Source organism: Daphnia pulicaria, chromosome 12 (genome assembly GCF_021234035.1).
Source record: "Daphnia pulicaria isolate SC F1-1A chromosome 12, SC_F0-13Bv2, whole genome shotgun sequence".
Classification (NCBI taxonomy): Eukaryota; Metazoa; Arthropoda; class Branchiopoda; order Diplostraca; family Daphniidae; genus Daphnia; species Daphnia pulicaria.
In genome coordinates this window covers 916,895-937,845 of record NC_060924.1, presented here as the reverse complement: position 1 = coordinate 937,845, position 20,951 = coordinate 916,895, and the positions used below count along the sequence as shown (strand labels likewise).

The 20,951-nt window shown below is 39.1% G+C and overlaps 5 protein-coding genes and 1 long non-coding RNA gene across 16 annotated transcripts; all 6 read right to left on the bottom strand.

Annotated features, from left to right (window-relative positions):
- Nucleotides 1-74: 74 nt before the first annotated feature.
- LOC124316640 lies at nucleotides 75-2,495 on the bottom strand. 2 transcript variants are annotated; one of them, XR_006911899.1, is made up of 6 exons: nucleotides 2,172-2,495; nucleotides 1,281-1,376; nucleotides 1,117-1,184; nucleotides 883-1,050; nucleotides 675-763; nucleotides 75-607 (listed from the first exon to the last, which is right to left on the bottom strand). It is a non-coding gene; the product is annotated as an uncharacterized LOC124316640 (long non-coding RNA). The 2 variants fall into 2 exon arrangements; XR_006911900.1 differs by lacking the exon at nucleotides 2,172-2,495 and adding an exon at nucleotides 1,464-1,651.
- Nucleotides 2,496-2,763: 268 nt separating this feature from the next.
- LOC124316273 lies at nucleotides 2,764-5,752 on the bottom strand. The gene is made up of 9 exons (XM_046782118.1): nucleotides 5,645-5,752; nucleotides 4,727-5,100; nucleotides 4,515-4,661; nucleotides 4,286-4,427; nucleotides 4,100-4,221; nucleotides 3,914-4,045; nucleotides 3,695-3,840; nucleotides 3,269-3,626; nucleotides 2,764-3,183 (listed from the first exon to the last, which is right to left on the bottom strand). Exons 2-9 carry the CDS (start codon nucleotides 4,986-4,988, stop codon nucleotides 3,041-3,043), a joined length of 1,452 nt encoding a protein of 483 aa, XP_046638074.1. The 5' UTR covers nucleotides 4,989-5,100; nucleotides 5,645-5,752; the 3' UTR covers nucleotides 2,764-3,040.
- A 776-nt stretch (nucleotides 5,753-6,528) lies between these two features.
- LOC124316737 lies at nucleotides 6,529-8,582 on the bottom strand. Its single transcript, XM_046782684.1, has 7 exons — nucleotides 8,488-8,582; nucleotides 8,250-8,436; nucleotides 7,360-7,429; nucleotides 7,132-7,293; nucleotides 6,927-7,068; nucleotides 6,735-6,855; nucleotides 6,529-6,660 (listed from the first exon to the last, which is right to left on the bottom strand). Exons 1-7 carry the CDS (start codon nucleotides 8,580-8,582, stop codon nucleotides 6,604-6,606), a joined length of 834 nt encoding a protein of 277 aa, XP_046638640.1. The 3' UTR covers nucleotides 6,529-6,603.
- Nucleotides 8,583-8,984: 402 nt separating this feature from the next.
- LOC124316736 lies at nucleotides 8,985-12,220 on the bottom strand. The gene is made up of 12 exons (XM_046782683.1): nucleotides 12,176-12,220; nucleotides 11,666-11,742; nucleotides 11,499-11,568; nucleotides 11,300-11,426; nucleotides 11,129-11,242; nucleotides 10,896-11,067; nucleotides 10,669-10,808; nucleotides 10,435-10,580; nucleotides 10,252-10,345; nucleotides 10,109-10,174; nucleotides 9,887-10,042; nucleotides 8,985-9,808 (listed from the first exon to the last, which is right to left on the bottom strand). The coding sequence occupies exons 1-12, from the start codon at nucleotides 12,218-12,220 to the stop codon at nucleotides 9,333-9,335; spliced, it is 1,683 nt and encodes a 560-aa protein (XP_046638639.1). The 3' UTR covers nucleotides 8,985-9,332.
- On the bottom strand, nucleotides 11,614-20,759 carry LOC124316241 (collagenase 3-like). 10 transcript variants are annotated; one of them, XM_046782065.1, is made up of 12 exons: nucleotides 20,487-20,759; nucleotides 20,286-20,420; nucleotides 20,109-20,185; nucleotides 19,906-20,032; nucleotides 16,987-17,100; nucleotides 16,751-16,919; nucleotides 16,519-16,661; nucleotides 16,283-16,428; nucleotides 16,105-16,198; nucleotides 15,967-16,029; nucleotides 15,750-15,908; nucleotides 14,918-15,680 (listed from the first exon to the last, which is right to left on the bottom strand). In XM_046782065.1, the coding sequence occupies exons 3-12, from the start codon at nucleotides 20,169-20,171 to the stop codon at nucleotides 15,178-15,180; spliced, it is 1,581 nt and encodes a 526-aa protein (XP_046638021.1). In that variant the 5' UTR covers nucleotides 20,172-20,185; nucleotides 20,286-20,420; nucleotides 20,487-20,759; the 3' UTR covers nucleotides 14,918-15,177. The 10 variants fall into 10 exon arrangements, 8 of the variants coding, with proteins under 8 accessions (XP_046638018.1, XP_046638021.1, XP_046638022.1 ...); XR_006911821.1 differs by lacking the exons at nucleotides 20,286-20,420; nucleotides 20,487-20,759 and having other exon boundaries at nucleotides 14,918-14,955; nucleotides 15,022-15,680; nucleotides 20,109-20,254; XM_046782066.1 differs by lacking the exons at nucleotides 20,286-20,420; nucleotides 20,487-20,759 and having other exon boundaries at nucleotides 15,750-15,812; nucleotides 15,879-15,908; nucleotides 20,109-20,254.
- On the bottom strand, nucleotides 13,782-14,751 carry LOC124316565 (collagenase 3-like). Its single transcript, XM_046782578.1, has 5 exons — nucleotides 14,597-14,751; nucleotides 14,395-14,524; nucleotides 14,188-14,301; nucleotides 13,938-14,122; nucleotides 13,782-13,870 (listed from the first exon to the last, which is right to left on the bottom strand). The coding sequence occupies exons 1-4, from the start codon at nucleotides 14,669-14,671 to the stop codon at nucleotides 13,950-13,952; spliced, it is 492 nt and encodes a 163-aa protein (XP_046638534.1). The 5' UTR covers nucleotides 14,672-14,751; the 3' UTR covers nucleotides 13,782-13,870; nucleotides 13,938-13,949.
- Nucleotides 20,760-20,951: the final 192 nt, after the last annotated feature.

Genomic DNA, 20,951 nt, shown 5'->3' with positions numbered 1-20,951 from the left:
AAATTGATGTAAAGAATTGTGTTATATTTGTCCCACCTCCACCCACAATTCCACCACGTTTTACACATACAAGTATAACATAACATACATTAACACACACACATATAATTAACCCGTTGGCTGCCACGCCATACAACCCGTAGGTTGCGCTCTACTTTTCTACACGCTACGTCTGAAGGATCCATGACCAAGGTGGGACTTGCCATTGCTGACAAGTCCGGGCTGACACGGTGACAGGAGAAGATGGAATGCACAACCTCTAGAATCCATCACCGTATCGACAAGGGGGAAGTCCCTATGGTGCATTGCCTAACGGGGCCTTTCGGCCAAATCTGGGGCTGGTGCGACTGTCCGACCCCGCGGCATGTAAACCACGAGACCGAACAGCGCGGCCCGTGCTAAGGAGCTAACACAGGGAAAAAAAGGCGTGGCAGCCAACGGGTTAACAAGCAAAAACATAATACCAAAAATAAATGATGATCCACGTAGAACATGTTTGATGTCACCGTGAAGCCACGTCACCGCCATTTCTTAGAGATGCTGACGTCGGATATCATTGGATGTTCACTGTCTGTAGGCGGCCTCCTCTAGGTCGTTATCTAAATGGCTAACTCAAGGAGAAAAACAAATTAATAACCAAATTTACATTCACTGATGTATGAAAAAGAAGTTACATTGATAACACCAGTCAGCTTTACTAAGCTATCCAGAAGACTAAATAAGTCGAGGGAGGATGAAGACTAGATGACTGCAGCAGCCTTTCCTAAGACAGAACATACAAATTATTCATTTAGTTATTTTAGACTTTAATTAACTTTTTCAACATGAAAATCTATAATACTGTCAGAAACTACAGCTGTTATAACAAAAAATTTAACTTACAATTATTCGAAGAAAGAGAGCAATTTTCCTGCCCGTGGCTGTAGGCAGCAGCAGCAGTTTTGAACATATGTTGGTAGTTAGTGCCCTATCCTGCATCTTTTCACGTGACTTCTTCTAAGTAGCTGCAATAAACCTGAAGATTACTCATGTTGTTTTTTGTAGCTTCCCCTATAAAAGAAAATACAATTTATGACATAAAATAAAAGTTTAAACTTTCTGAAAGAAGAATAATACTTGTCTGTCCATGCTTTATTGTAGAAAAACATACTCGGAAAAAAACAATTTATGTCCATTCTGGGGTACTAAGATCAATAGAAATTACCGATAAATTATGATGAATATTACTAAATGTGTGAAGAAGTATTTAAAAATTATGACTAAGCTATTAGTGGTTTTACCTGTTGTGGATGTTGCTATTCAGCAGAACGACGATATTTTATGAAAGAGTTGATGGTTACCCTTTTGGCTACTGTTTCCTTTCGTGTTTCCAAAAGCTGCAAAACAAAAAAACGAGTACCACATGAACTCACTTAATAAACTTTGGTAGGCCTACACAGTTTACTAAACATTAGTGAATTTACCGAATATAACTAATTTAAAATTGCGGGTGAAACTTGCAGTAGCTACATTTAATCATAACCAAAACTCCAAAAGGCAAAAGTCGCCATAACAATCACAATCAGCATGCAAGCAGTAGCGGTATCTAGTGTGTGTTTTTTTAAAACAAATCACCGCAAATTATTCTGTAAGAATTCAATTCAAACATCAATGAATCAAAGGGAAATAATTTTTGCTTTGAAATTCGACGAAAAGACTTCAAATCAATAGAACAACAAAGTTCACTTTGTATATCATTTAATATTTCCCGGAAGAATACCGGAAGTAGGTCATAACCCTTCAACTATTGAACTGGCATCGATTCAGACAAAATAATCGTAATCTCCATGAAATTTGGGTCAGTTTGAAGAGATTTAAACGAAATGCAAAAATTGACCAAAATCGAGAAAAATCGTGAACTAGTTCAGGAAAAAACGAGATTTTGGACGATTTTGGGATATTTTCTATTAACACGTGATATCAAACGGAAAATTTACGAGGATAACGGAAATCACGTTCACTTCGACGTTAGATCAATAGCTACTATGCTATACAGCAATTTAGAAACCGGAAGTAAGGACAAGATCAATCTATTAGGGAAACGGATCGGATTTTCAGAATTACGAAAAATGAGCTCTGTTTCTATAATAATAAGCGTCAATTATGACATCCAATTGCCTGAAAAATCTTACCTTGAGGTTGCATTGGGATGTTATTCTATATGGAGTAGTACTGGACACACTTGGTTCTTCAACAAAATTCAAAACAAACCTAGTTGAATACGTTTTGATATGTTTGCACTTTGCTTTTGTTCGGTACTACACATTTAGTTGCACACTCTCGTCTAGAAGATAACTACAACTTTGGTACATAATTTGTAAGATAAATATTCACCATACACGAAGCACGACATTCCATTCCATTCCATTCCATTCCATTCCATTCCATTCCATTTTTTTTTTTTTTTTTTTTTTTTTGAAGGCATTTCTTCTTGCACTGCAGACTGCACTGCAGCAAATTCTGCAGACGACAAGTACTAACGTTGCCAGACTGTAATTGAACATTTTCTTTTTCAAAAATATTCAGAAAATTGGCGGGAAAATAACATTATTTTGAAATAAAATAAAGACACAAAAACTAAACAGTTATTGTAATGGAAATTTTATTTGTGAAATTTTTTTTCTGCAAGAGAGACGTGCAGGAGATAAACAAACCTGTTGATAGATAGTGTCAACTTAAAATGAAGTACAGGAAAATGTTAAGATACATATACCAGTACTGACATATACATATATCTGCATATATTGTGCTACCGCTACACACCGAACACTGTTACAGTTCTGTAATACGATCAGAGTACAAACAGATAACGGTACTATTTTAAGTTGAAAGTCGAGAAACGAATATATAAATGTAACAGCAATAAATAATAAAGAGGGTAAGCACCAAGCAGCAAGGTGCAGATGATTTTAGCGGTTCATTCCCACAAAAAAATGTCTCATAAGCTCTTATTTTCAAGAAGAAGAGCTTTGAAGACTTTTTCTACAATACAACATTTGTGTTAGTAGGTATAACTTTCTTCATATACAAGACAAAATCCAGTATTGGCTATGTCGACAATTGCTTGAATGATAGGCGGATTGTAATCCACCGCACATTCAGTGTGATCGGTTCGATAGGTCATTCTGAATGGTTTCATCGAAGCTGTAAATAAAGATTAAAGCGATTAAACATTATTGTCAAGAGTTCAGAAAACAAACAAACATAAAAACGTCAAATTATAACTTACTGCACACTTTGACACTAGTGGCTAAACCAGGAATAAAAGCCGTGGCTGAATCCAATAAGAAACCCGGAGATGGATTCAATTCGTTTCCACAAAAACGATCGGCCTCGATTCCGGTGATGGGATCTCGGCCACTGGCGATCAGAAGGAAATCGTACAGGCACGTCACTGTTTGGGGCTGTGTATATTGCGGATCGCTTATCAATGTTCCTGCGGCTGAGTGTGTAGCAGCGATGGCGGCGTAGTAGCTGCCGGCAGAAGCCAATCCGCCAGCAGCCAGTATTGCCGGTGGTGTAGTTATGGAGAAGGCGTCACCACCGTTCGTCACTGAGCATACCGAAAGACACAACTGGTTGGCTTTCTATAAATTAGCATGTAGCAAAAGGAATTTACTGCATTTTGTCTGAATATTTCAAATACTATGAATACCTTTTGTGAGACTAGTTCCGTCCGGAAGCAAACATTGTAGTTTTGGTTGTTAAGTTGACGAGTTGTTGTGCTGGCGACATCCTGCCAATTGAAAGAGCTGACTCTTCCAGTATGATACGTAAAGTACTGGAGACAATCCTTTGGAGCTATAAGACATTTAACATACAAAATTGAAACTGAACATTGTGAATTTAATTACTGGATTGTTCAAAGTGATACCTAAATAAGAAGCCTCGCAGGGAAGCAAAGCGATTTTAATGTTCCACGAACGCTCGCATGTTTCCGTTCCAAAATCGAACAGGAGTTGCATGTCGGTAGGAGCATCAGCAGACGACGAGACGTCAAGGTACACTACAGAACATTTAGGACAACAAAAATTTCAAAAGTTGTGTAAGAGTTTCTTACTGTGCTGTCCACTGTTGTCTCCACAAATTGTTGGTGCAACGGTTGCAGATCCGAAAACGTCAAATGTGTCCATACAAGTTCCGTCAGTTGGCTGTGCAGTTGTGAATGACACAAAGTCCAAACTGAAAAACAAATGGAAATTAACTTATTAATCTTTTCTTACATAACGTGCGGGTTTTAACTCACCGGACTTGACAAATGGGTTTCTTCTGTTTACTATCCAAACTGACAGTCAGTGCACAAGTGGAGGAACGGCCGACACCAATGGACGGAGATTGCCAGTAAGTGTTGTTGAGACTAACCGTTCGCTCGCAAGTATTGATCACATCTGTTCAGATAAATTAACAGCAATGATAATCATCATTCAATTTAAAAGTCGACGTCGTTAATACAGAGAAATGTGGGATGAACTTACTGACGCAACAAACTTTCCCGTTGTGACAGGAACCGCCAGATCGGCCACCAGACAAGACACAAGCGATTTTTTGAGTGCAGATTCCAGTTTGGCCGCTGGATGTAGTACAGGCGACGAAGGGGTTCCGCTGTTTGTAGAAATGTTTCTCTGTATTTTCCAATAGAATTTCAAATTGTTATTGCAGGAAAACCAAAATTTATTTTGTGGAATACTAAGATAGTAATGTAAGAAGGGGCCGTGATGATAAGGAATTTCCGGATGGCTCAAATCAGCCACTGGATACAACACGAAATCATCTTCTTGTCCGACGATAGAGACGACAATAAAGCAGCTGCACAGCAATAACGAAGCAATCATTTTGTAGACTGTTTCTTGTTTTGCATCAAACCGAATCCTTTTATATACCCAAGCACATAGGCGTGGTCTATCTCGCCCCATTTTCAAGATGTACCGCACCAACAGTACCGGTAACATTTATCAATTGCGCAAAATTGATCGCATAACACAACATTGCTATTAAAAGTCGACTGAGTTATGGCATTCTCCGCTCCTCTTCCTGGTCTCTTCCTTTGTCTTCTGATCGAATCTAAAAAAGAAAAAAAAAATCTAATTCGGGAAGTCTATTTTCGGCCGTTATCTTTCACACGGCGGCGTTGTTAGTTTGCCATCAGAGTTGCTCAATACACGAAACAAGACAGTCGATTTTCTATCAAGTAAGTATACAGAGACTGTGTCTCTCACGGCCATCCAAATGTCCTGTCACCACATAAATTTCGATGGCGGAGAGAATGGCGAAACACGCACGATCTATTTGGCTTTCATCGCTTCAGTTTCTATCAATTTTAAGATCATTTGTGCAAAGAGTTCTTTGAACGGAGTTGGTCCGTCTATTTTGGGAACCAAGACAGATTCTTGTTTGATGCGAAAATTGAATTCCTCATCATCAAACAAGAATAGCCGCCTTTGTAAAATAACTATTGCGCAACAACTTACTGTGTGTCAGAAAGTAGGGAATACAAGAATTTTTGCATCGAGGTTAAGACCCCGCACACTTAGCTAAGGGTAATATTTTTCAAACTTCAACGAATGCGACAATTTAGATTTATTTAATTTGCATTAAATTGACTTACATTTCTCTCCGACCAGCAATCGCCTTACACCATTCAGGAATTTGGTTTTATATTTTTTTGTTAATTCAGTTGGTAATTTAGACAGAATCCAGTATTGGCCGTATCTGCGATTGCTGGAGTAATAAGAGGAGCCGCAATAACCGCCGCTTCAGTTCCGTCGGTCCTATAAATCATCCGGAATGGCTTCATCGGGGCTGTTGATGGAAAAAAGGCTTGACATTTTCACAAATTTTTAGATATGAATTTCACTTACTTCACACTTGGACGCTGGATGCTGAACCGGGTATAAAAGCAGTGGATGTGACAGAACCCGAAGACGGATTCAATTGGTTTCCACAGAAACGATCGGCCTCATTTCCGGTGATGGGATCGCGGGCACCGGCGATCAGAAGGAAATCGTACAGGCATGTAGCAGAAGTGGATCGCAGGTCAGTTGTTGTGCCAACAGCCGAATTAGCAGCAGCTGAAATGGCATCAACGGAGGTAGGATCGGCTAGTCCGCCAACAATCAGTACTGCCGGCGGAGTGGTGATAGAGAAGGCGTCGCCACCGTTCGTAACTGGACAAGGTGAAAGGCACATCCTGTTGGCTTTCTGTCCACATTAAAACAAGTATAATTGTGTTCAGAAAAGTATAAGAAGAAGAGTTCTTACCGATCCTGAAACAAGTTCCGTCCGGAAACAAATATTGTAGTTTTGATTGTTGAGTTGACGGGGGACGCTTCCGGCCGCAACATCCTGACAATTGAATGAACTGACTTTTCCCGCAGTAAACGTAAAATATTGGAGACAATCTTGAGGTGCTATTCATTAAAAAAAAATCATAACTTCAGTATCATCCGATAATAAATCAGTAAAAAAAATTGTTTAATAAATGGTAAATACCCAGATAGGGAGCTCCACACGGGAACATTGCGATTTTAATGTTCCACGAACGAGTGGCTGTTCCAGATGCGAGACTTAAAAGGAGCTGGATATCATTATAGGTAAATGTTGACGCTGGGACATGAAGGTACACTAAAGATATCAAATGAATAATCAGTAATCAATTTCAATAGCTGCTGGTTTAATGACCTGTGTTATATACTTACTGTGTTGGCCGCTATTATCTCCACAAATAGTTGGAATGACAGTAGTTGATCCGCTAATTTGAAACATATCTTACAAGTTCCGGCTGTCGGTTGAGCGGTCGTGAAGGTAATGAAATCCAAACTGACAAAAAGAAGGGAAGAACAACATAAGTTTCTTGATTTGATTTTTTGTTTTCTATCTCCATAACTTATCGAATTTGGCAAATGTCATGTTCCATGGAGTTAGGTTTAATAGTCAGGCCACAGATAGAGGGGGTGTTAATGACTGTACTGGGAGAATGCCAATAAGTGTTGTTCAAAGTGGCAGTACCTCCCCATGTGGTAATTGTCACGTCTTTTTAAAAGTATGTTAGTTAAACAAATTTGTATGGTTGCAAAAGATAATGGCCCAACTTACTGACGCAACAGATAGTCGTCCTGCGACAAGAACCACTCGGTATGCCACCTAAGGAAGAGCAGGTGGATCCTGATGTGCAGATTCCTACTTCACCACTCGGCGATGTACAGGAATCGTAAGAATTTCCATATCTACCGTCATATCTGTCTTCTCCAGAATGATCTACGTTAGAAAACAATAACAGCTTATGCTTATTCTTATTCATCTACTCATCAATAAAACGCTTACCATTGCCGTGGTTTGAGAAATGTTTTGAACTCGAATGCACAGTCCCAACGAAGCATAGCAGACTGACGGCCTAAAATTGGCCTAAAAATTGAAAACCATTTGTGTTGCCAAATTGCGGCAAAACATTCAGTAAATTAAAACTTAATTTCAGAGTTAATTTCTAAAAAATAAAATCACGTTACCCGACGTTACCCAAAAAGAAAGATGCATATTATCAATCAGATACAAGTAAAAAAAGGTCTACAGGCAGCGGCTATCAAATGTTGACTCCAATGAAGAAACTGCTCGTTTTTAAACTTTTTCCTTCACTAGAGTATGCCTATCCAAGTTGTATGATTGCGCACGTAATCGTTGAGCAATCGAGCAAGCTCTGGTTTTGTTTAGGTCATCAAAGACGTCACACGTTTTCCAACTCTCCTTACAGCAGCCACAATACTAAAATGAAGTAACGAATTAAAACTGTTGGTAAATATCCTCCTTTTACCAGGAAAATCATTTGAATAACTACGACTCAAGTTATAGAGCCGAGTCACTCCATTTTGAGGCTGACAGGACGTTTCCAAGAATATAGGTCGATAATCAACGAATGAAATAGTTTTTCTAACACGCAAAATCAACAAATAAAAATTTTTCTGGATTCTAAATCTGAGCGCAACGAGCGCACTACTCAACAAATTATTTTTATTAGACTGAAATGATATTGCGTTGAATTTAAGTGAAATAAAAAAAAGGGCGGTAAAACATACAGCCAAGATCCTGCTACCAAAATAATTGAAATAATGAAAGAATTTTCAGTAGATTGAAAGATTTGATAGTTACTATCGTTCACCTATTGTGTCTCCAAGATTACATTTACTTCTTTCGATAATCAAGACAAAATCCAACATTACCGGAATCAGCCGTAGCCGGAACGACCTCGGTGACCGCCGTAGCAGGAACATCTTTGCTAGTTGACGGTGTTCGGGTGTTGTAATAGAGAAGGGACCACCGTTAGACACGGCACAAACTGCTAAACATATTTGGGCGGCATTTGCTGGGTCGCCCTCTGGATAACAAAGTTTAACATTCATTAACAAACTTTAAATCCGATTATCTAATCCACAAAGAATAACGAATGATGAAGCACACCTGAGACTACAAAAGTTCATTCCTGAAGCAAATGTTGTAATTTCTGATTGCTGAGTTGACGTTCCGGCTTGACTGGCCCGTTGCAGCGGTGACATATTGGAGACAATCCGGAGGTGCTAAATGATTAACAATTGATTTTTAAAATATGCTATTCATCCCATTCACTTTCTGGTTTCTGTCAATTTACCCGGATAGGACGCGCCACGGGATCATTTTTACACGAATATTTCGCGAATGTTTAACTAAAATTATTGATTTTAAAATGGCAAAGAAATTTCGTCAGCATGAACTTTGCGAACCTTTGATTTCGTATCACTAAATAACTGAGATGCGTCTTTGAACAACTCGGGATGAGTTAAAACTATTGGGCAGCAATGACAGTCACCAACTGATGACTAACTTGATGAGATGATGGGGGTTTTAAACTAAATTCGTTTAAACTGAGCAGAGCTTGAAATGTGGACATCTTTTGGTGGTGTCGATTGTTCAATTTCAAACACAGTTGGATTCGTATACTATACACGCAAAGGCTGACGGGAGCCTACACGCATTACTATGTCAATGAGTTCGATTTTACTAGCATTACGGTGACAATCAATTACTGCAATTCGCCCATAATGCGTAACATTTGAAAAAATAAACACAAATCCCCTTGGATTCGCACACGTATTTTTGCCCGAGCAAGTATGTCTAAATCATCAAACACACACAACATTTTAAAGTGGACCAAAAACTATTACATTGACACGCAGTTATCTTTCGTTACAAACAAGTTCATTGGGAAAGGATTAATAAAATATTTACTGCATCACAAATATTGTTCAGCCAAGAGGGTACGAAAAAATTCATGACTCAAAAATTTTCTCTTCTAACATCCATCCGGTAAAATGAGCTGTGTCGTCATGCAGAAACACCTCCGATGTTGACTTGGAATCAATTTGCAACCAAATGCTGGCACCCGTATCTAAATTGAGCGTCGATTGGAGACTCAGCGGACACTTTTGTTTGTCGACGGTGTTGGACTCTTCCGCTAGGGCACTTCCGACATGATTGCCACTTGAATTAAGTCCTATCTCTAACTGCATCTTTTCTGGATATTTGGTCTCGGGGAAACCGGCCACTCCCGTGAAAGTGAAGAAATAAGTGCCAGATTTCGGTGCCGTGAATATTCCCGTTGACAAATCTATGGCATTTCCAATGTTGACTCGAGCGAAATCGAAAGGAATCGCATCTTTTAATGCGTTAAACGAAGCGTTCCTTTGCACGTGGAAATAGACGGGTGCTGATTTGACGTCGACGTGACCGATCCATTTTTGGGAATCTAGTTTTTTAACAAATTTTTTTAAATTAATTAAATTAGTAACCGGGGAAATTAATTCACAATTGCCGTTTTTATTACTCGGATTGAAGTTGCAAAAGACGGCATCTATTGTGGGATTTGGAATAGTTCCATTATTCACTAAAAATATTCCGTTAATTTTCTGACCCATCGATTCCAAGTCTTCGCAGGAGGTTGGCATTTTACCGTCGTTGTTCTTTATGTTTCCCGTCATTGCTGTTCAATCGATAATGGTTTACAAACAAATTGTGTAAAATGTAAATGATTTCGAATAAATCTCACCGTTATTTGATGTTTTTTTCAACTTTTCGACGGTAACCTTCACTTCAACCAATTCCATTTTCGTTACTAATACCAATAATAAAAACATTTCCGTTATTTCAGACATGGTGATTTTCTCTTTAATCAAAATTTGAAAATACTACCTTTCAATTCATTTTCCAATTTCCCTATGGCAGATGCAATTCCTTTGAATTTTTCTTTTAGCCACTGATCGTTGATTTTCGCGCCATAGAGTTCCTTTTAACAGAAAAAAGTAAATGAGAGGAATCGCTCTACATAGTGTCATTGATTCATCAGCTGAGAACAACACGGAAATGAGTGTAAACCTGTATTCTGTTGATGTCGTCGGATTCTAATTTGAAATCAGGATGGTAATCGTATAATGAATACATCACAGCCGTTTTGGATTCAGAATGCTCCAGTCCAAGGGCGTGACCAAATTCGTGAGTAGCCACCTGGAACAGATTGGCACCTATGCATAAAAAACCGATCAGATTCCTCAAAACGGGCTAGGGAAATTTAAATAAAATTAAGGGAATGTTGCTGACAAAATTTTCTACCGTTATTGCTGATGGTCCATGTTTCGGCTTCATCGAAGTGCGTGTCACCCGATTCGGGAAAGAAAGCGTGAGCCAAAATACCGCCCGGGCCATCAAACTTTTTGTCTTTTATACTGTCTGAATGAGCGTCCTTCTCAAAACTGTAAACAAATAAAGTTCAATTAATTATTGAAACAATAGCAGGTGTAATTGCAATGTATGTGTCGTTACTATGACTGATTAATTACCTGATTTCGATGTCAACGGATCCCCTCTCAAGAAAAGTGAAGCTCAATGGCGTTACTTCTTCCCATAGACGAAATGCTTTGGCGATTTCTCGATCTACGACAGATTTTTCAAGATCCGGGGTGTATCTGCGAATACCGTAAGTTAATTCATTTTTAGTCCAGCGGTTTCCTCCTTAAATTAGAAATGAGTCACCTCAAATAACTTGCAAATGATGGCAAAGAAATATCATTACCTTTAATATTTAAGTTGCGCTTCCGCCGAGTGGAAGAATCATCCGGTATGATCCGATCCGGAAGACCGCAACGCGGCTTCCTCATCCATGTCAATGTTTCCTCGTCCAAAATACCTGAAAACATTATAAAAATTCAGTTAATCAGCAACTTCAATATTAATTGCATTTTACCTGTTACATCCAAGCCGGCAAAGGATTGGAAATCCCTGACGGATTTCCGGAAAGTGTCCCCTGAAATGAACGAATTAGTGGAGTTCTTATATTTCGGATGTAGGTAACCGAAACTCGCTAGATAACTCTACACAAGGCACGAACAAAAAAAAATTATTTTGGGCGTCATGACGACAGCTTATTCACACGCGCCTTTTACCTTGGCTTCAGTTTCGGGAGAGACCAGCGAAGCGTCAAGTTGGTTTACCACAACACTTAATAGGATTAAACTAAAAAACATTTGAGAAAGTAATTACAATTTTGACGTTTGGTGATGCTGACTAGTCTGTTAGAGTCGAAGAATAGGACTGAAGAAAAATTTCTTACAATGTTGTCTGCTTATTTGGCAAAGACCTGTGATGTCTAACCGAAACCTTGCCGTGCCCGCCGGGAAAATTCAGCTGCTAAGTTCCCATCTGTTAGATAGCAACATAAAGAAAATGAAAAAGCAAAAAGTCTTTTCTTTCATCCTTTTTTTGGTTAACTATTTCTCGTTCTCGAGGACAATTTTATAAAATAACTTTATAAAAGAAGCAGGTGGTAAAAAACAAGGCCATTTGCGGTGCGACGACGACATTTACGGTCGCTTTTGTAAACAGCTTTAGATACCAGGGTTAAGGAAATGCATTATTAATTTATCTGTAAGAAAAGTAATGATCAACCTATAATAAGATGACTGGATTAAAACTTTTTACTTATCCGCGGCTCAGATTATTCACCCAGGTCTATTGAAAATTGGTGATTAGTCAAAATCAAAACAAGTAGTTGATTTCTATGCACACAAAGCAACACAAAGCGTGACGGAAGCCTACACATAGCAAAATCAGGAGATTTTACAAGCACTAAAGTCACAATCAAATCATCATCAAGTAACATTGCCATTTAACATAAAGCCACTTGGATTCGACCACGTATTTGGCCTATGCTCAAAATGTCTAAAACCTACGACAAAACTATTACGTGGACAGAACGAATGAATTTGTGTTCTCTTTTCTTGAAAAAATTCACTAGTATTGTTCAGCCAAGAGGGCACGAAAAATTCAGTGTTACTCAAGAATTTCCTCTTGTAACATCCATCCGGTAAAATGAGTCCAATGGTCATCTCGTTCCACACCTGCGTCATCAAATAGAGACACTTCTGGAGTCGATTTCACATCAATCTGCAACCAAATGTCGTCATTCGCCACTAATTTCAGCGTCGACTGGAGACCCAGGGGACACTTCTGATTGTCGACGGTGTTGGACTCTTCTGCTAGGGCCCTTCCGACACGATCACCGTTCTTGTAAAGTCCTATCCCTAACTGCATCTTTTCTGGAGATTTTGTCTCTGGGAAAGCGGCCAATCCAGTGAATGAGAAGAAATAAGTGCCAGATTTCGGTGCCGTGAATATTCCCGTTGATAAATCAATGGCATTTCCAAAGTTGACTCGAGCAAAATCGAACGGAATCGCATCTTTAAATGCGTAAAACGGACTGTTCCGTTGCACGTAGAAATAGACAGGCGCTGATTTGACCTCGGTGTAACCGATCCATTTCTGGAAATCTATTTTTTAATGGAAGCTGTGATTAATAAAGTTAGTAGCAGAAGCAGGCAACATTTTTTTCACATTTACCGTTGTTACTGTTCGGATTAAAGTCGCAAAAGACGGAATCAATTTTGGCATTTGTTCCCTTCACTAAAAATATTCCGTTAATTTTCTGACCCATTAATTCCAAGTCTTCGCAGGAAGTTGGCATTTTACCGGCATTGTTCTTTATGTCCCTCGTTCTCGCTTTTTAATTGAAAAAGGTTTACAATCACATTTGGTAAATGATTTTGAATTATCTCACCGTTTAAAGTTGTTTTCAAATTTTCGATGGTATCCTTCGCTTCCGCCAACTCTGTTTTCGTTACTGCATGCAAATGATAAAAGATCATATTAAAACATTTCCGTTATTTTAAGCGAGGAATTTCTCTTTGGTCTAATTACCTTTAAATTCATTTTTCATTTTCTCCATGTCTGATGCGATTTGTTTGAATTTTTCTTTCAGCCATTTATCGCTGTTTTTCGCGCCATAGAGTTCCTTTTTACAGAAAATGAAAAATTAGCGGAATTAGCTAGAACAGAGTGTCCTTGATTCACCAGTTTGGGACTACACGAAAATGAGTAAACCTGGATTTTGTGGATGTCGTCGGTTTCCAATTTGAAATCAGGGCGGTAATCGTATAATGAGTACATCACAGCCGTTTTGGATTCAGAATGCTCCAGACCAAGGGCATGACCAAATTCGTGAGTAGCCACCTGGAACAGATTCGTACCTGTGCGTTTTTAACAATACAAGATGCCTCATATTACACAAGTTAAGGCATTTTAAATACAATTAAGGGAATGTTATTGACAAAATTTGATACCGCTACTATTGGTGGTCCATGTTTCGGCTTCATCGAAATACGTGTCACCTGATTTGGGAAAGAAAGCGTAACCCAAAATGCCACCCGGGCCCTCAAAGGGTGGATCATCTTTACTGTCGGAATGACCGCCATACTGAAAACTGTGAGTAATTAAGTTATATTTAATATTGAAACAATAATAGCAGATGTAACTGTAATATACGTTACGTTCTTACTCCATTACCGGATTTCGATGTCAACGTTTCCCGTCTCAACAAAAGTGAAGCTCAATGGAGTTACTTCTTCCCATAGACGAAATGCTTTGGCGATTTCTCGATCTACGACGGATTTTTCCAAATCCGGCGTGTATTTGCTAATACCATAAGTTAATTCATCTTTAGTCCAACGGTTTCCTATTAACATATGTAATGGATTACTTCAAATAACTCACAAACGTGCACAACGAAATATTATTTACCTTTAATATCAATGTTGCGCTTCCGCCGAGTGAACGAACCTTCCAGAATGATCCGATCCGGAAGATCGCACCGAGGTTTCGTCTTCCGCGTTAATATTTCTTTGTGTACAATACCTGAAAACATTTTGTTAAAGAAATTAGTGACACAAATTTAAAGAAAATAGAATTTTAATTGCAATAATAGAATTGATATCTAAATGAGCTAACCTGTTGGATCCAAGCCTGAAAAGGATTTGAAATCGCTGACGGCATTTCTTCGGATAGTATCCCCTGAAGTGAACGAATTAGTGGAATTCTTGTATTTCGGATGTAGGTAACCGAAACTCGCTAGATAACTCTACACAAGGCACGAACAAAAAAAAATTATTTTGGTCGTCATGACGACAGATTATTCACTCGCGCCGTTTACCTTGGCTTCGGGAGGGACCAGCGAAGCGTCAAGTTGGTTTACCACAACATTGAACAGAATTAAACTAAAAAACATTCGAGAAATAAATTACGATTTTGACGTCTGGTGATGCTGACTAGTCTGTAAGAGTAGAAGAATCGGACTGAAGAAAAATTTCTTACCAGTGACTCTGCTTATTTGGAATTAGAAAGCGAAAGACGACATCTGTTTTACAACGCCCGCACTTGAGTTATTTCCATAAGCCTTGACGCTCCCGCCGGGTATATTCAGTTGATGAGTTGCCACATTTCAGTTAGCAAAGAAAAGGAAGAAAACCTTAAAAAAGTTTTGAACTTTTTTTTAAGTTAAAGCCAGAGTGACTGAAATAATAAAAATAAAATGTGTTTAAACAAACAAGGTCATTTGCGTGCGATGAAGACATTTACGTTACAGTTCCATTTTCTAAACAGCTTTATAGAGACCAGGATCAAGTGGATTCATCGTCAGTTATAGTTCTTTTTCTTTTAAAAAAATCCAGTGAATCAGTATTATTAATATTAATCACATCGCACACATTGTTCAGCCAACATAGCACAAAACATTCAGTGTGACTCAAGAAATTCCTCTTGTAAAATCCATCCGGTAAAATGAGTCCATTGTTCATCTCGTTCCACACCTGCGTCGTCAAATAGAGACACTTCTGGTGTTGATTTCACATCAATCTGCAACCAAATGTCGTCATTCGTCTCTAATTTTAGCGTCGACTGGAGACTCAGCGGACACTTCTGATTGTCGACGGTGTTGGACTCTTCTGCTAGGGCCCTTCCGACACGATCACCGTTCTTGTAAAGTCCTATCCCTAACTGCATCTTTTCTGGAGGTTTAGACTCTGGGAAACTGGCCAATCCCGTAAAGGAGAAGAAATAAGTGCCAGATTTCGGTGCCGTGAATATTCCTGTTTGTAAACGTATGGCATCTCCAATGTTGACTCGAGCGAAATCGAACGGAATCGCATCTTTAAATGCGTAAAACGGACTGTTCCGTTGCACGTAGAAATAGACGGGCGCTGACTTAACCTCGGTGTGACCGATCCATTTTTGGAATTCTATTTTGTTTTTTAAATGAAAGTCGCGATTAATAGAATTAGTAGCAGGCAAGATTTTTTCACATTTACCGTTGTTGCTGTTCGGATTAAAGTCGCAAAAGACTGTATCGATTGTGGCCTTTGTTCCCTTCACTAAAAATATTCCGTTAATTTTCTGACCCATTAATTCCAAGTCTTCGCAGGAAGTTGGCATTTTACCGTCGTTGTTCTTTATGTCCCTCGTTCTCGCTTTTCAATTGAAAAAGGTTTACAATCACATTTTGTAAATGATTTTGAATAATCTTACCGTTTAAAGTTGTTTTCAAATTCTCGATGGTAACCTTCGCTTCCTCCAATTCCTTTTTTGTTGCTGCAAGCAAATGATAAAAGATCATTGAAACCTTTCCGTTATTTTAAGAAAAGAATTTCTTTTTGGTCAAATTACCTCGCAATTCTTTTTCCAATTTTCCCATGTCAGCTGCAATTCCTTTAAATTTTTCTTTTAACCACCCATCATTGATTTTCGCGCCATAGAGTTGCTTTGAAGAAAAAATGTAAGTTAGCGGAATAAGTCAGAACAGAGTGTCCTCAATTCAGCAGTTTACAAACGAAAATGAATAAACCTGGATTCTGTTGACGTCGTCAGTTTCCAATTTGAAATCAGAGCGGTAATCGTAGAATGAATACATCACAGCCGTTTTGGATTCAGAATGCTCCAGACCAAGGGCGTGGCCAAATTCGTGAGTAGCCACCTGGAACAGATTCGTACCTGTGCAATTTATAACCATTGGAATTCTCAATCAAAAAGGATATGGCAATTTTTATAAAATAGTTATAATGTTGCCGACAAAATATTTACCATCGCTGCTAATGGTCCATGTTTCGGCTTCGTCGAAATGTGCGTCACCGCCCGATTGGGGAAAGAACGCGTGAGCTAATATTTTACCCTGGCCATCAAACGCATCGTGATTTCTACTGTCTGAATGAGCGCCAGATTCAAAACTGTAATTAATAAAGTTCAATTTAGTATTGAAACAATATACTAGCAGATGTAATTCCAATATAAGTTACGTTCGTCATTGTTTCATTACCGGATTTCAATGTCAACGTTTCCCGTCTCAACAAAAGTGAAGGTCAATGGAGTTACTTCCTCCCACAGCCGAAACGCGTTTGCGATTTCTCGATCTACGACGGATTTTTCCAAATCCGGCGTGTATTTGCTAATACTATAAGTTAATTCATCTTTAGCCCAACGATCTTCTATTTAAAAAAAAACGCGAGTCACATCATAGAACTAATATCAAGATATATATTTAAAAAAAAATACCTTTAATATCAATGCTGCGCTTCCGGCGAGTGGAAGAACCTTCCGGTATAATACGATCCGGAAGTCCGCAACGCGGTTTCCTCATCCATGTCAATGTTTCCTCGTCCACTTCACCTAAAAAAATAATTTTAAAAAGAAGTTAATAACACATTTTCAAGACAAGCCCATATAAGTTGATACATTATGGGAACTGGTATGCAAATGATCTAACCTGTTGGATCCAAGCCGGCATATGATTGAAAATCGCTTATGGCGTTTCGCACACTTTCAGCGGAAACGGACGCAGTGGATGAATTCTTTAGTCTCGGTTCTAGGTAGCCAAAACTCGCTAGAAAACTCTAGACCAAAATTAAAGTGAAAAAATTATTATTTAGTCCTCATGGTGGCAGCCAATGTACACGAGGATTACCAGGGCTTCTTTGTCGGGAGAGACAGGAGAAGCGCCACTTAGGATTATCACAACACCTAACACCACTAAATTGAAAAACATTTGAAATGTAAAAATGATTTAGACGTCTGCTGATGCGGACAGGTGCAGTGGAGTCTAAGAAACGGACTGAAGGAAAATTTCTTACCAGTGGCCCTGCATACTTGGCAAAGCGAACGACCTCTGATTTATAACCGCACATTGGGAATTTCCATAAGCCTTCCCGTACCCGCAAGTTATGTTCAGTTGCCGAGTTGCTACTTGCCAGATAGCAACGAAAAAGGAAGAAACCTTACAAAAGTCGTTTTTTACTTGGGAAAGCATTTGTCATTCTCAAGGACGTTTTGTCGAGATCAAGCCAGCGTGACTTTATAAAGAAGGTGATAAAAGCAAAAAAGGCCATTTGCGGTGTGACATAGTGATTAATTCAACACAGTAGGTTTTACATGCAAACGAAGGCTAACGGAAGCCTTCAGATAGCAAAGTCAAGACAAGCACGGTGTTTACAATTGAATATCAACAATTAGCCAACAGTTGGTATCAAGTAAATATTCTTCAGCTTGGATTCGCCTACGTATTTTGACTTTGTACATGGGCATCAGAACGAATGGATTCTAGCTGTTTTCGTTAAAACAATCCAGGGGAAAAAAGTGTTATTAATCTTTATAGCACATATTCTAGAGCCAAGAGAGCGCGGAACATTTAGAGTGTCTCAAGAATTTAGAGTGACTCAAGAATTTCCTCTTGTAACATCCATCCAGTAAAATGAGTCCAGTGGTCATCTCGTCCCGGACCTGCGTCGTCAAATAGAGACACCTCCGATGTCGATTGGACATCGATCTGCAACCAAAGGTTGTCATGCTTCTCTAATTTCAGCGTCGACTGGAGACTCAGCGGACACTTTTGTTTGTCGACCGTGTTGGACTCTTCCGTTAGGGCACTTCCGACACGCTGGCCTCTTAAATAAAGTCCTATCCCTAACTGCACCTTATTTGGAGATTTGGTCTCTGGGAAACTGGCCAATCCCGTGAAGGAGAAGAAGTAAATGCCCGATCTCGGTGCCAAGAATATTCCCAATGACAAATCCATGGCATTTCCATTGTTGACTCGAGCGACATCGAACGGAATCGCAACATTAGCTACGTTGAACGCACTGTTCCTTTGCACGTAAAAATAGAAGGCCGTTGATTTAACCTTGGTGTGACCTTTGAAATCGTTGTAATTGATTTTTATTAGTAGCTGGCACATTTTGTAAATGCTTTCGAATAATCTCACCGTTGGTTTCCAATTCCGCGATGGTATTCTTTGCATCGTTCAATTCCTTTTTCGTTTCTGCATTCAAATGATCATATTAAAACCTTTCCGTTATTTTATGCAAGGAATTTCTCTTTGGTCAAATTACCTTTCAATTCATTTTTCAAATTCTTCGCGTCATCTGCAATTTCGCTGAGTTTATATTTTAGCCATTTGTTGTTGATGCCATAGAGTTGCTTTGAACAGAAAAAAATGTAAATCAGCTCGGCATTAGTCGCCATTGATTCGTAAGTTTGGTACAGCACGGAAATGAATAAACCTGGATTCTGTTGATGTCATTGGGTTCCAATTTGAAATCAGGGCGGTATTCGAATGTTGGGAACATCACATCCGTTTTGGATTCAAAATGGGCCAGACCAAGTGCGTGACCAAATTCGTGAGTAGCCAACTGGAACAGATTCGTACCTGGGCGTATTTAACAATAAAAGAAAACACATTACACAAGCTAAGGCACTTTAAATAGATTAAGGGAATGTTGTTGACAAAAATTTGTTACCATCACTGCTAATGGTCCATGTTTCGGCTTCGTCGAAATGTACGTCACCACCCGATTGGGGAAAGAACGCGTGAGCCAAAACTTCACCCGGCCCTTTAAACGGAGTATCATCTTTACTGTCGGAATGACTTCCGGACTCAAAACTGTAAAAGTTCAATTTAATATTGAAACAATAATAGCAGATGTAATTGCAATATACTTTACGTTAGTGTTTATTACCTAATATCGATGTCAACGTTTCCCGTCTCAACAAAAGTGAAGGTCAATGGAATTACTTCTTCCCATAGCCGAAATGCTTTGGCGATTTCTCGATCCACGACGGATTTGTCAAGATCCGGCGTGTGTTTGCGAATACCGTAAGTTAATTCACCTTTAGTCCAACGGTCTTATAAATTAAAAGGAAACATGAGTCACATAAAATAACTCAAAAACCAGCGCAAAGAAATCTAAAGATATAACAAACAAACAAAAATACCTTTAACATCAATCCTGCGCTTCCGGCGAGTAGAAGAACCTTTTGTTATATCACGATCCGGAAGACCGCAACGCGGTTTCCTCATCCACGTCAATGTTTCCTCGTTCACAATACCTGAAAATAATTTTAAAAAGAAGTTTATAACACAACTTTAAGACAAGACCTTGTAAGTTGTATTATAGGATGCTGTTATGTAAATGATCTAACCTGTTGGATCCAAGCCGAAAAAGGACTGGAATTCACTTACGGCATTTCGCACAGTACCAGCGGAAACAGACGAGGTGGATGAATTCTTTAATTCCGGATCCAGATAGCCGAAACTCGCTAGATAATACTAGACAGAAAATTTAAGTAAAAATTTAAAAAAATATTTAGTCGACGTGTCGACAATTTATTGACACGTCGATTACCTGGGCTTCGGATTCGGGGAATTTGTCAAGAGGGACAGGAAAAGCGCCACTTTGGTTTACCATAAAACCCAACAGCACTAAATTGAAAATCATTTGAAAAGTAAATTTGATATAGACGTCTATTGATGCGAACAAGTCCGGTAGAGTCTAGGAAACGAACTGAAGGATATTTCTTACCAGTGGCCCTGCAAACTTGGCAAAGTGAATGACCTCTGATTTATAACCGCACAGTGGGAATTTCCATAAGCCTTCCCGTTCCCGCCAGTTATTTTCAGTTGCCATTTGCTAGATGGCAACGAAAAAGAAAAAAACCTAACAAAAGTCGTTTTTTTACTTGGAAAACCATTTGTCATTCTCAAGGACAATAATTTGCATTACTTGTCGATTTGTCGACTTCGAGCCAGCGTGACTTAATAAATAAGAAGTTGATAGATTGCAAACAAGGCTATTTGCGGTGCGACATAGACATCCTTTCATTTATGGCCGGCTTATTGTTAGTAGCATTAGTCACCAGGTGCATGTGGATGCATCATCAATTGGTCTGGATCGTTGGTCTTGACGGTGTACTCTATAAAACAAGTTTTGGCAGCAAGCAACTTGTTTCCATTTAATAAATAAACGTAATAAAAATGGAAATGACCCAATATTACTAGGTCAATGTCAGCCACGACACTTTCTAACATTAGCATGTTTCACTTACAGACTTGGGACGCTGTGGGTTGAACATCCGGGTGCAGGGTCGTTCAACTAGGCGGAATTCTGGGTACTCCCAATAAGGCGGCTGGATTCAGGGCGTGACTAAAGTATCGGTCGGCCTCGACATTGCCTCGACATTATTGGTGG

Coding starts and splice junctions, on each gene's coding strand:
- LOC124316273 (XM_046782118.1), bottom strand. CDS start 4,988: ATGTTACCGGTACTGTTGGTGCGGTACATCTTGAAAATGGGGCGAGAT. Junction 3,627..3,694: donor CGGAACTAGTCTCACAAAAG/GTATTCATAGTA, acceptor GCTAATTTATAG/AAAGCCAACCAGTTGTGTCT. Junction 3,184..3,268: donor CACTAGTGTCAAAGTGTGCA/GTAAGTTATAAT, acceptor CTTTATTTACAG/CTTCGATGAAACCATTCAGA.
- LOC124316737 (XM_046782684.1), bottom strand. CDS start 8,582: ATGTCACCGCTGCAACGGGCCAGTCAAGCCGGAACGTCAACTCAGCAA. Junction 7,069..7,131: donor GACGACTATCTGTTGCGTCA/GTAAGTTGGGCC, acceptor ACTTTTAAAAAG/ACGTGACAATTACCACATGG. Junction 6,856..6,926: donor CATGACATTTGCCAAATTCG/ATAAGTTATGGA, acceptor TCTTTTTGTCAG/TTTGGATTTCATTACCTTCA.
- LOC124316736 (XM_046782683.1), bottom strand. CDS start 12,220: ATGGCAATGTTACTTGATGATGATTTGATTGTGACTTTAGTGCTT. Junction 10,809..10,895: donor TCCGTTGACATCGAAATCAG/GTAATTAATCAG, acceptor ATTTGTTTACAG/TTTTGAGAAGGACGCTCATT. Junction 10,043..10,108: donor GAAAAAAACATCAAATAACG/GTGAGATTTATT, acceptor TCGATTGAACAG/CAATGACGGGAAACATAAAG.
- LOC124316565 (XM_046782578.1), bottom strand. CDS start 14,671: ATGTTTTTTAGTTTAATTCTGTTCAATGTTGTGGTAAACCAACTTGAC. Junction 14,525..14,596: donor TGGTCCCTCCCGAAGCCAAG/GTAAACGGCGCG, acceptor TGCCTTGTGTAG/AGTTATCTAGCGAGTTTCGG. Junction 14,123..14,187: donor GCGCAACATTGATATTAAAG/GTAAATAATATT, acceptor ATATGTTAATAG/GAAACCGTTGGACTAAAGAT.
- LOC124316241 (XM_046782060.1), bottom strand. CDS start 20,201: ATGATTTTCAATTTAGTGCTGTTGGGTTTTATGGTAAACCAAAGTGGC. Junction 17,101..19,905: donor TTTCGGCTTGGATCCAACAG/GTTAGATCATTT, acceptor TTATTTTTTTAG/GTGAAGTGGACGAGGAAACA. Junction 15,681..15,749: donor TAATCCGAACAGCAACAACG/GTAAATGTGAAA, acceptor AAAACAAAATAG/AATTCCAAAAATGGATCGGT.